Raw genomic sequence first — 13,580 nt, 5'->3', positions numbered from 1 at the left:
TGCATGCTAACTTCTTGTGTTTCATGCACAAGGACCCCCAGATCCCTCTGAACTGTAGCATTTTGTAATCTACCTCCATTTAAATAATAATTTGTTTTTATTTTTCCTGCCAAAGTGGATAACTTTCGCACTTCCCCACATTATACTCCATCTGCCAAATGTTTGCCCACTCACTTAGCCTGATATCCCTTTGCAGATTCTTTGAGTCCTCAGCACAACTTGCTTTCCCACCTATCTTTGTATCATCCACAAACTTGGCTACATTACACTCGGTCCCTTCATCCAAGTCATTAATGTAGATTGTAAATAGTTGAGGCTCTAGCACCGATCCTTGTGGCACCCCACTAGTTACCATTTGCCAACCAGAAAATTACCCACTTATCCCGACTCTCTGCTTTCTATTAGTTAGCCAATTCTCTATCCATGCTAATATATTACCCCCAATTCCGTGAGCTCTTATCTTACACAGTAACCTTTTATGTGGCACCTTATCGAGTGCCTTCTGGAAATCCAAATACACCACATCTACTGGCTCACCCTTGTCCACCCTGCTTGTTACATCCTCAAAGAACTCCAGCAAATTTGTTAAACATGATTTCCCTTTCCTAAAACCATGCTGACTCTGCGTGACTGCATTATGATTTTCCAAATACCCTGCTACTGCTTCCTTAATGAAGGCCTCCAGCATTTTCCCAACGGCAGATGTTAGGCTAACTGGTCGATAGTTTCCTGCTTTGTCTCCCTCCTTTTTTAAATAGGGGTGTTACATTTGCGGTTTTCCAATTTGCTGGGACCTCTCCAGAGTCCAGGGAACTTTGGTATATTGCAACCAATGCATCCACTATCTCTGCAGCACTTCTTTTAAGACCCTGGGATGCAGGCCATCTGGTCCAGGGGACTTGTCATCTTTTAGTCCCATTATTTTACCAAGTACTTTTTCCTTAGTGATAGTCTTTAGTTCCCCACTCCCTGTGACCCCTTGATTATCCATTATTGGGATGTTGTTAGTGTCTTCTACCGTGAAGACAGATACAAAATATTTGTTCAGAGTCTCTGCCATTTCCCCATTCCCCATTATTAATTCCCCAGTCTCATCCTCTGAGGGACCAATGTTTACTTTAGCTACTCTCTTACTTTTTATATACCTGTAGAAGCTTTTACTATCTGTTTTAGAAACATAGAAGATAGGAGCAGGAGTAGGCCATTCGGCCCCTCGAGCCTGCTCCGCCATTTAATGAATTCATGGCTGATCATCCAAATTCAGTACCCTGTCCCTGCTTTCTCCCCATATCCCTTGATCCCTTTAGCCTTAAGAAATATAAGAAAGGCCTCAACTGCCTTCTGTGGTAGAGAATTCCACAGGTTCACCACTCTCTGGGTAAAGAAATTCCTCCTCATCTCAGTCCCAAATGGCTTACCCCTTATCCTTAGACTGTGACCCCTGGTTCTGGACTCCCCCGCCATCAGGAACATCCTTCCTGCATCTAGTCTGTCCAGTCCTGTTAGAATTTTATAAGATTTAATGAGATCTGCTCTCATTCTTCTAAACTCTAGCGAATATAAGCCTAATTGACTCAATCTCTCTCATACGTCATTCCTGCCATCCCAGGTATCAGTCTTTCTTGCCAGTTTACTCTCATAATTTAACTTCTCTCTCCCCCCTCCCCTCCACGCTCTCCCCCCTCTCCCCTCCATATTCTCCCCCCCCTCATCCCCTCCACACTCACCCCCCTCCCCCACACTCACCCCCCTCTCCCCTCCACACTCACCCCCACTCCCCCCACACTCACCCCCACTCCCCTCCACACTCACCCCCCACTCCCCCCCACACACTCCCCCTCCCCCCACACCCCACCACCCCACACCCCCCCCACACCCCTCCACACTCACCCCCCCTCTCCCCTCCACACTCACCCCCCACTCCCCTCCACACACCACCCCCTCACCCTCCACACTCACCCCCCTCTCCCCACCACACTCACCCCCTCACCCCTCCACACTCACCCCCCTCACCCTCACACTCACCCCCCTCACCCCTCCACACTCACCCCCCCACTCCCCTCCACACTCACCCCCCTCACCCCTCCACACCACCCCCCTCACACTCCCCACCACCACACCCCTCACCCCACCCCACTCCCCCCCACACCCCACCCCCTCACCCCCCCACCCACACCCACCCCCACCCCCCCTCCACACTCACCCCACCCCCCACCCCCCACACCCCACCCCTCCACACTCACCCCCCTCTCCCCTCCACACTCACCCCCCACTCCCCTCCACACTCACCCCCCTCTCCCCCTCCACACTCACCCCCCACTCCCCACCACACTCACCCCCCCCTCCCCTCCACACTCATCCCCCTCACCCCTCCACACTCACCCCCCACTCCCCTCCACACTCACCCCCCTCACCCCTCCCACACTCACCCCCCTCCCCCACCACACCACCCCCCCTCACACTCCCCTCCACACTCAACCCCCTCTCCCCTCCACACTCACCCCCCACACCCCTCCACACTACCCCACCACACCCCTCCACACACTCCCCCCCTCTCACACCCCCACCACACTCTCCCCCTACACCCCTCCACACTCACCCCCCACACACTCACCCCCCTCACTCTCCCCTCCACACTCCCCCCTCACCCCTCCACACTCACCCCCACTCCCCCTCCACACTCTCCCCCCTCTCCCCTCCACACTCTCCCCCCTCACCCCTCCACACTCTCCCCCTCTCCCCTCCACACTCTCCCCCCACTCCCCTCCACACTCTCCCCCCTCTCCCCTCCACACTCTCCCCCCTCACCCCTCCACACTCCCCCCCACTCCCCACCACACACTCCCCCCCACTCCCCACCACACTCTCCCCCCAATCCCCTCCACACTCCCCCACTCCCCTCCACACTCTCCCCCCTCTCCCCTCCACACTCTCCCCCCCTCCCCACCACACTCTCCCCCCTCTCCCCTCCACACTCTCCCCCCTCTCCCCTCCACACTCACCCCCCTCACTCTCCCCTCCACACTCACCCCCCTCTCCCCTCCACACTCACCCCCCTCTCCCCTCCACACTCACCCCCTCTCCCCTCCACACTCATCCCCCTCTCCCCTCCACACTCACCCCCCACTCCCCTCCACACTCATCCCCCTCTCCCCTCCACACTCACCCCCCTCTCCCCTCCACACTCACCCCCCCTCTCCCCTCCACACTCACCCCCCTCACTCTCCCCTCCACACTCATCCCCCTCTCCCCTCCACACTCACCCCCCTCTCCCCTCCACTCTACCCCTCACTCTCCCCTCCACACTCTCCCCCCCTCTCTCTCCCCTCCACACTCTCCCCCGTCTCCCCTCCACACTCTCCCCCCCTCTCCCCTCCACACTCTCCCCCCTCTCCCCTCCACACTCTCCCCCCTCTCCCCTCCACACTCTCCCCCCTCTCCCCTCCACACTCTCCCCCTCTCCCCTCCACACTCTCCCCCCACTCCCCTCCACACTCTCCCCCCTCTCCCCTCCACACTCTCCCCCCTCTCCCCTCCACACTCTCCCCCCACTCCCCTCCACACTCTCCCCCCACTCCCCTCCACACTCTCCCCCCAATCCCCTCCACTCTCCCCCACTCCCCTCCACACTCTCCCCCCTCTCCCCTCCGCACTCTCCCCCCTCTCCCCTCCACACTCTCCCCCCTCTCCCCTCCACACTCTCCCCCCTCTCCCCTCCACACTCTCCCCCCTCTCCCCTCCACACTCTCCCCCCCACACTCTACCCCCTCTCCCCTCCACACTCTCCCCCCTCTCCCCGCCACACTCTCCCCCCTCTCCCCTCCACACTCTCCCCCCTCTCCCCTCCACACTCTCCCCCTCTCCCCTCCACACTCTCCCCCCACTCCCCTCCACACTCTCCCCCCACTCCCTTCCACACTCTCCCCCCCTACACTCTCCCCCCTCTCCCCTCTACACTCTCCCCCCTCTCCACTCCACACTCTCCCCCTCTCCCCTCCACACTCTCCCCCTCTCCCCTCCACACTCTCCCCCTCTCCCCTCCACACTCTCCCCCTCTCCCCTCCACACTCTCCCCCTCTCCCCTCCACACTCTCCCCCCTCTCCCCTCCACACTCTCCCCCCTCTCCCCTCCATACTCTCCCCCCTCTCCCCTCCACACTCTCCCCCCTCTCCCCTCTCTCCCCCTCTCCCTTCCACACTCTCCCCCTCTCCCCTCCACTCTCCCCCCTCTCCCCCTCCACACTCTTCCCCCCTCTCCCCCTCCACACTCTTCCCCCCTCTCCCCCTCCACACTCTTCCCCCCTCTCCCCCTCCACACTCTCCCCCTCTCCCCCTCCACACTCTCCCCCCTCTCCCCTCCACACTCTCCCCCCTCTCCCCTCCACACTCTCCCCCCTCTCCCCCTCCACACTCTCCCCTCCACTCTCCCCCTCTCCCCCCTCAATGCTCTCCCCATCTCCCCTCCACACTCTCCCCCTCCACACTCTCCCCCGCCACGCTCTCCCCCCTCCCCCCTTCACGCTCTCCCCCTCTCCCTCCCCCCTCCCCCTCCACGTTCTCCCCCCACGCTCTCCCCCCTCCACGCTGTCCCCCTTCCCCCCTCCACGCTCTCCCCCCTCTCCCCATTCCTCTCTACGCTCTCCCCCCTCCCCCCTCTCCCCCATTCCTCTCTACGCTCTCCCCCTCTCCCCTCCACGCTCTCCCCCCCTCCCCCCTCCACGCTCTCCCCCCTCTCTCCCCCTCCACGTTCTCCCCCCACGCTCTCCCCCCTCCACGCTGTCCCCCTTCCCCCCTCCACGCTCTCCCCCCTCCCCCTCTCCCCCATTCCTCTCTACGCTCTCCCCCCCCTCCCCTCCACGCTCTCCCCCCCTCTCCCCTCCATGCTCTCCCCCCTCTCCCCTCCACCCCTCCCCCCGCGATCTCCCCCCTCTCACCCCCGCGATCTCCCCCCTCTCCCCCCCGCGATCTCCCCCCTCTCCCCCCCGCGATCTCCCCCCTCTCCCCCCCGCGCTCTCCCCCCTCTCTCCCTCCCGCGCTCTCCCCCCCGGCGCTCTCCCCCCTCTCCCCCCCGGCGCTCTCCCCCCTCTCCCCCCCGGCACTCTCCCCCCTCTCCCCCCTCTCCCCCCCCCGGCGCTCTCCCCCCCTCCCCCCCCCCGCGCCCTCCCCCCTCTCCCCCCCGCGCTCTCCCCCCCCCGCGCTCTCCCCCTCTCCTCCCCGCGCTCTCCCCCCTCTCCTCCCCGCGCTCTCCCCCCTCTCCTCCCCGCGCTCTCCCCCCTCTCCTCCCCGCGCTCTCCCCCCTCTCCTCCCCGTGCTCTCCCCCCTCTCCCCTCCACACGTTGATTCCCTTAATATTCAAAAATCTATCGATCTCTGCCTTGAATATACTCAACGACTGAGCCGCCACAGCCCTCCAGGGTAGAGAATTCCAAAGATTCATCACACTCAGTGAAGAAATTTCTCCTCATCTCAGTCCAAAATGACCCACCCCTTATTCTGAGACTGTGACCCCTGGTTCTAGACTCACCAGCCAGGGGAAACATCTTCCCTGCATCTACCCTGTCAAGCCCTGTAAGAATTTTGTATGTTTCAATGAGATCACCTCTCATTCTTCTAAACTCTAGAGAATATAGGCCTAGTCTACTCAAGGTACTTTGGTCATACAATGTACAGGCGTACCACAGAGCACCTATTTCTCTTTTGATCATTTACTTCAATGAATATTTGGCCATATTGTTATATTTATCTATTCATATTCCTAATAAATGATTTAAATAATCTCATTGGTAAAAGAAATCCTGATTTTCAGAGAGAACTACCACACTTTTCTTGCCTTACTGTTGCCCTGTAGGAAGCTGATCCATTTACAGCCGGATGTTAGTAACGTGAATGTGATAGTAGAGTTAGCGAATTCTCAGAAGTCAATCACTCATCACTGAATTCTTCAGAATACTGCTCCAGCTGTAATTGAATCAAGGCTATAAAGCAGGGGCAAATTTCACCACTTAAACTCTCATGCCAGTGGAGGGGAAGGATGATAACAGTTTAAAATGTTGTAACTGGATACCAATTGCAATGGAGTTATCCATGATTGGTGGAGACAGCGGGTTACATAGAATTAACAACACAGAAACAGGCCATTTGGCCCAACTGGTCTATGCCAACGTTTATGCTCCACATAAGCCTACTCCCACTCTATCAGCATATCCTTCTACTCCTTTCTCCCTCATGTACTTTTTTAGCTTCCCCTTAAATGCATCTAAGCTATTCACCTCAACTATTCCTTGTGGTAGCGAATTCTGCATTCTAACCACTCTGTGGGTAAAGAGGTTTCCCCTGAATTCCTTATTGGATTTATTAGTGACTATCTTATATTTATGACCCTGAGTTTTGGACTGCCCCATAAAGCTACTTCTGAAGAGTTTACACAGTGCACTCTTCACATAGAAACTTTTTGTTGAAAAGTATCTACTTCCCTCTGTTCATGTTTATAATTCATTTTATTTTTGCTATTTCCTTTAGCGTCAAGGGTACAAGGCTAGCAGCCTGCCAGCTTCTCGACATTGCCAATGTATGCCTTCATCTGCCCAGTAGACCGTGCTTGCAGATAGCCGGGGTGACTCATCCTTTGATTTCCTTTCTTTCCCATTGGGATAGTACCTGGGCATTCCATTGGTAGCTTCTGTTGGTGAGCCGAGATTATAAACTTGCTGTGTAGATTTGGAACTATGGGAATGGCCCCAATGTGTCTTGACAGTGAGCCGAGATTATAAACTTGCTGTGTAGATGTGGAACTATGGGAATGGCCCCAGTGTGTCTTGACGGTGAGCCGAGATTATAAACTTGCTGTGTAGATGTGGAACTATGGGAATGGCCCCAGTGTGTCTTGACAGTGAGCCGAGATTATAAACTTGCTGTGTAGATGTGGAACTATGGGAATGGCCCCAGTGTGTCTTGACGGTGAGCCGAGATTATAAACTTGCTGTGTAGATGTGGAACTATGGGAATGGCCCCAGTGTGTCTTGACATGGCGCTGCTCTTCAAAAATATTGAAAGGGTGCAATGAACTGCGAGTGCGAGTAAGAAAGAACGAACTTACAGTGCTATAGCACCTTTCAAGATCTCAGGACATGCCAAGGCGCTTTACAGCCAATAAAGTACTTTTGAAATCTAGTCACTGTTGTAATATAGGAAACGCGACAGCCAATTTATGCAAGGCATTTCTAGTTTTCTAGCACGAGTTCCCTGGCTAATGCCCCACTAGAAAATGATCTGCACTTCAACAGTTCGCTTCGCATTATGTACAATAAATGTATTCACAATATATAATTACTGTATATACAAAAGGGGCAATTACATTTGAATAGCGCCTGAATAAAGCAATAAATCCTATACAATGTTTCCTCACTCTACCTTCCACTGGATTTAATGTTATTTCAACTGACATTCCTTTCTTTTTTGTCCTGATTGCTGTTCCAGGCGAAGCTCCCTACAAACTGGCCTTAATCGATAATCACTACGCAGTGGATATTCAGCCTTTTCTCGGCTTTGTCTTTGCTGCCAGCTCTGGGATGGGACGTACGCTTTCCTTTCCCAAGTGGAGATGGGTAGGTTTCGACAGATTTTTATTCCCACAACTCTCTTTGTTGGAAATGTTTTTTGCGATTGACCTGTGGGCCAGCACAAAATCCACAAGTATTTCCCAGGCTGGTGACAAATAAAATATCTCCATGTTTTTGCCACATTTCCTTATATGTTCTTGAAATTCTGCCACTTCTTTATCTGCTATTGTCAGAATTGTGAAAGAAATAAAAGACTCCAGTGGTGTAAAACCGTTTGGGTCTTGGTTAGTCAAAGCAGGGTCAAGCTGCAAGGACTCTGAAGGATTGACAGTGACTTTATAAGAAAGTGACAGCTATAATGAATTTGATAATTAATTGATCCCATATCATAAAATGCATATGTAACATGATGGATAATGACTATTCACAGGGAAATAATACCTTTCACATCAAAACATCTGAAAGCAGTTTGCACAATTGTTCTTTTTGCATGTCATACACGCTTCTATAACTATAGACGATGCCTTGAAGGGAAAGCGAAAGGTTTGGAGGATATGTTGATAGGGTTAGATGAAGAGAGGTGGGAGGAGGCTCGTGTGGGGCATAAACACCAGCATAGACCAGTTGGGCCGAATGGCCTGTTTCTGTGCTGTAAATACTATGTAATTCTATGAAAGCCTTGAAATTATGCTGTGAAAATATTAAGGTAGATATATTTAACACAGGTGAAATTCCTTAACCCATTTATTTTAATGCCCCAATTAAAATAGAAAGTAGCATTTACATCGAAAGACATGGATTATGTACAAAAGAATTCTCGATGAATACGTTGAATGTTCGTACACCAATATTCATACATCAAGACCAAAGTATTCGCACACTGTATTTTAAGGTTAGTTATCCTGATACTTAAGAGCCAGCAGTAGGGATATTTAAACATTAAAATAGTTTCTGATAAGAAAATACATCAACTCGGCAAGGGGTAGTAAAACCCACCAAAAAACTTAAGCACTCCAACAACGCATAACATTGATGTACGAAACAGGAATTAAATACTTCCTTAGTTCAGTATTCACATGCCAAGTAGAACAAAATCATGTCACAACCTTCAGATTGACCTGCTGGCTCTTAAAACTATTCTGAGCTCAGCTGCCTGTTTGATGCCCCACTTTTTATTTATTTGTCTATATTTTGAGGTTTAGGCTCACTCCTTAAAGGGGCACTGTCTTCACCAAAATGCAAAACTGTTTTAATTGGAGAGAAGAGGAAGGATTGTATATCTTTGCATCATCATGATGCCACATGCAAGTGATGTGATGCATTTCTGTGCATTACACATATCTTGCCATACAAACAAACGTAAAATTATTTGCCACACATTTTCATGAAGAATTTTTTTTTAAAAAAGACATGCATTTATATCGCGCCTTTCACGACCACTGGTCGACCCAAAGCGTTTACATACAATGAAGTACTTTTTTTTGAAGTGGAGTCACTGTTGTAAAGTAGGAAGGTGGTGTACATTTATTATATCTTCATATTTTCTCCCTACTGCATTCTGGGCTCTTTCTATCTCCAAAACATCACTGATGTCTTTGTAAAGTTTTCATCCTGTTAATTGTTTATTTTTTTTTTTTAAATATGAACATATTTGAAATGAATTTCTTTTTTTGGTAGCACACCCTTTGTGCGTGTTCATTTGACAAAGAAATGGTCATCCAGAGTCAAATAGGGTCCCAGAAATGGAAATGAGGCTATTGTATGTGATGTTGACAAAATGTATCATCAAAAGTGAACACAGTGCAGTGAAGGAGAAGGGGAGAAAAAAAAAATCAGCGTTTTTGCATTTAGTCCACTGGATAAATCAGGAGTCACAGTTTTAACGTCTGTAGCTATATAGAAGGAAGAATGTACATTTATAAAACACCTTTCATAACCTGAGGACATCACTAAGCGCTTTACAGCCAGTTAACGACTTTTTGGAAGTGTAGTCACTGCTGTAATGTAGAGAAATCTGGAGAGCTACAGTAATTTACATTTGATGCGTGGCTGAATCCCAGCCCACAGCATCACCATCATGTAACAAAACTAAAGCTTTACTTCAAAAAAAACATAGTCGCTATATAGGGAGATAAAGGCAGTCTGCGTCAGTGGAAAACAAGAGGATAATCTTTTGCCTGTGATTTCTAAAAACAATAGTAACGATTATATATCCCTTTGATGTTCAGATTAATCTGCCATTCATATTGAAATTTATTAAATTAGTGAATTAGTAATGTCCAGATTCCTAAATGTTGTTTGCACTATTATCGTTAACTGACCAGCTACCTCCACCATAGCCTTAGTTAGCACTTTAAAGGGGCACATTGATGTAAAAGTGTTTGGCAAACATAGTTTGCGCCTGAACATACAACATGATACAAATTGCATTGAAGCTCATCGCTTCACTTGTACTGGGCGCCATCAAGACAGAATGATAGAAGTTCTTTCTCGGTCTTCTTCCTCCCCAAGTGAAATAAAAAGGGGGGTTAGCAAAGATTAATGAAAATGGTGCCCCTTTGAATAGAATGGTCAGGAATAGAACATTCCTTATGTTTGAGCTTTGATTGGCCATTTTTGAGGTTGCAAATAATTTACTATAATTGATAAAGCAAGAAGCAGGGAGGGCAGCCACCAGAAGTGCAAAAATGAAGATAATGGGGTTAGATAGACATTGTGGAGTTTTGCTTGATTGCCTTTTGGGAGCTAGGATAACTTATGCAACGCTGTAGCGTCTATAGTCTATGAAAGGATCTGGCTTGATGGTTCGAATGATCTTTCCTCATTCAAAGCTTTCTGGTATGTTTTAAATCTGTGGTAATAGGAGTAAACTATGTCCAAAACTCGGCTGCCCATATCCTAACTCACACCAAGTCCTGTTCACCCATCACCCCTGTGCTCGCTGACCTACACTGGCTCCCAGTTAAGCAATGCCTCGATTTCAAAATTTTCATCCTCGTTTTCAAATATTTCCATGGCCTCGCCCTTCCCTATTTCTGTAATCTCCTCCAGCCTCACAACCCCCAAGATATCTGCGCTCCTCGAATTCTGGCCTCTTGAGCATCCCGGAGTTTAATCGCTCAACCGTTGGTGGCCGCGCCTTCAGCTGCCTAGGCCCTAAGCTCTGGAATTCCCTCCCTAAACCTCTCTACCTCTCTTTCCTCCTTTAAGATGTTCCTTAAAACCTACCAAAGGTGGTATATAAATACAAGTTGTATGTTTATAAAGTGTTCGGTTCAAGATTATTTCAGCTGTTTATCTTTTCTGCCGTATATTTACATATATTTTTTGTTAATGCAGCCTATGTAGAATCATCTTAAAAGGAAATTTAATTGAAAGCTAGATATTATTCCTACTTTAGGCTGCTGTTACACTAAAACTGTTACACCAAAGTGATGTGCTTTCAAGTGTGCATTGTGTGAAGCTGGCAGTATTACTTGCACACCAGGTCAACAATTCTACTCCAGAGCACGTAAGGTCAAGAGCTGTGAGACCACCTCCAGTAGATCATCTCACATCTCATGGATTTCGCAACAGGTATCGTTTCCACAGTTAAAAACTGCCTGAGCAGGCTTGTTGGGCCTCCTGGGAACATTTTAAACTTGGTGTGGAGTCTTTCTAATGTGAGCAGAAAGCAGGCAATCCTGCTCTCATAATGCTAATAAAAATCAACTACCTCAGAGTGGAACTCTACACAAAAGTGTAAACATGACACCCTCTGTAGTACAACAGTAATCTGAAGTTCAGGCACTGCATATAAACTCAGTCATTATCACATACACCAGTACTGATGGCGTGTTAACCAGAAAAAAAAACCCATGTGGGAAGCCAGTGACTTAGAAGCAATGCATACATTGTTTCCCCAGTAGGAAAAAAACAAGTCAGTGTGAGTAATGGCAGTGGGGTGTAAAAGTAGAACATCATTGCAGCAGGAGCGCTTTTTTGTATCATAGACCTTGATCTGCTAATTATCAGTCTGGTCAGGAATACATAATTTTTATTATGACATAAATGTGCATTTTGAATTCTGACAGGAAATAAGTCAAATTGAAAGCAGGGTAATGAATCAATAATTTAAATTGAGCTGTAGAATCTCGCAGCATGTGTGGCTCCCTCAATTTTTAATACGAAGTAAGGTTAATTAAAAATAAACGCCTGTTTGAGAGACTTTCTTGTCGTGATCATAAAATACAGTGGAAAGGTGTCCTGTTGCCCAACATTGTTCATACGTCGAAAAGTCTGCTTTCTCCATAATGGAATCTAACTATCTCTTAAAAATGACTCCATGGATTTTGGAAATCTTGTTTGGATCTTGTTGCATGAAAATTTATTTTAAAAAGTTGTAGATGATAGTCATTTACAGTAATGCTGTAATACACATGTTGAGCGAAGTTTTAATCTTGGTGCTCTTTATATACTTGCATTTTCAGACCATTAACACTAGTATATAAAACACTCCTAACTCGCACAAGTCCCGTTCACCCATCACCCCTGTGCTCGCTGACCTACAGTGGCTCCCGGTTAAGCAATGCCTCGGTTTTAAAATTCTCATCCTTGTTTTCAAATCCCTCCATGGCCTCGCCCTTCCCTATCTCTGTAATCTCCTTCAGCCCCACAATGCCCCGAGATATCTGCGCTCCTCTAATTCTGCCCTCTTGAGCATCCCTGATTATAATCGCTCAACCATTGGTGGCCGTGCCTTCTGTTGCCTAGGCCCTAAGCTCTGGAATTCCCTGCCTAAACCTCTCCACCTCTCTTTCCTCCTTTAAGATACTCCTTAAAACCTACCTCTTTGACCAAACTTTTTGTCACCTGCCCTAATTTCTCCTTATGTGGCTCGGTGTCAAATTGTTTTGTCTTATAATGCTCCTGTGAAGCGTCTTGGGACATTTTACTACATTAAAGATGCTATATAAATACAAGTTGTTTTTGTTGTTATTGTAAATACCAATCTATATCTGGCAAAAAAAATCAATTATTAGTTGAAAATTTTCAAACCATGAATAATATTTACTAATTCGTCGTCACCCTGGGAGCAGCAGTAAACTTCAAAGTGAACTTGAACACCTTTTAACTATCCTCAACCACCTTATCAAATTGCACCTATTTCTTGCATCCATACAAAATTCTATTTCTAATTGTTATATGACAAATACCATAACGTCATGCTATGCATCGTTATTTGTCTAACTATAATGTATGACCAACACATTTTTAAAAATATTACAGCACGCTAGATGTGTAGATGATAATCAGTTTTGTAACAATGCACAAGTTGAGGGACACAAATGTATTCTTTTACTTATCTACCCACAGTGAGTGAAGTTAGGCAATCAATTTATTCTTATTCCGTGAAAAATGTCACGAGAGATCCATGAGTAATATACAGTTAAAATGGACACAAGGCATACATTCAGCACAACTTATTCACAAAGCTCATACAAAACACACTGAGGGGTGCGAGACTGAAAATAGCCTCATTCAGATATTGAAGTTAGTTTAGTACTTACCCCTCTGAAGCTGAAACAGCCCAGTACAGAGAAGGAGATAACACGTTAACCATGACATTGATGGTGATCTGAAATGCTTGAAACAGGGGGGAAAAAAGTGATCCAAAGTAACAGTAACACCGCTTAATGCAGAGGGAGTTCATCAAATGCTCAGATCAGCTTCCTGTCTGATTATATCTCTGTCAAGGATTTGTTTGCAGCCTTCTGCAGCCTGATTGGTTGCAGAATACACATACATGTCATAATTTGATGAACACAAACGAGTGTTTACTGGTTGTCAATTAAGAGAAATTCAAAGGTGTTTGTTTAACTCAAACTACACACAGAGTACAACCTCTTCAGCTATTGTGGCTACTTTTGCACATAAATATTTTCTCTATTATTTAAACCTTTCTGAGAAAATGGTGGGGGTGGGGGGGTCAACGTTCTGTGGCATGACAGAGGTAGTAGATTGGCTGGGGGTGAAAGGGGA

At 48.3% G+C, this 13,580-nt stretch overlaps 1 protein-coding gene across 2 annotated transcripts in view; it reads right to left on the bottom strand.

Moving 5' to 3' along the window:
- cd226 (CD226 molecule) overlaps positions 1 to 13,246 on the bottom strand; it is a 72,742-nt gene extending 59,496 nt beyond the window's left edge. For both annotated transcript variants that reach the window (XM_085993437.1, XM_085993438.1), the window contains exon 1: positions 13,109 to 13,246. In XM_085993437.1, coding sequence (XP_085849563.1) covers positions 13,109 to 13,166 — 58 coding nt within the window. In that variant the 5' untranslated portion in view covers positions 13,167 to 13,246. The remainder of the gene's footprint in view (positions 1 to 13,108) is intronic.
- Between the last annotated feature and the right edge of the window lie 334 nt (positions 13,247 to 13,580).

This window comes from Somniosus microcephalus, chromosome 7 (genome assembly GCF_052327205.1).
Source record: "Somniosus microcephalus isolate GS21.2 chromosome 7, FLI_Smic_1.0, whole genome shotgun sequence".
In the NCBI taxonomy this organism is placed as follows: domain Eukaryota; kingdom Metazoa; phylum Chordata; class Chondrichthyes; order Squaliformes; family Somniosidae; genus Somniosus; species Somniosus microcephalus.
This window is presented reverse-complemented; position numbering and strand designations above follow the sequence as displayed.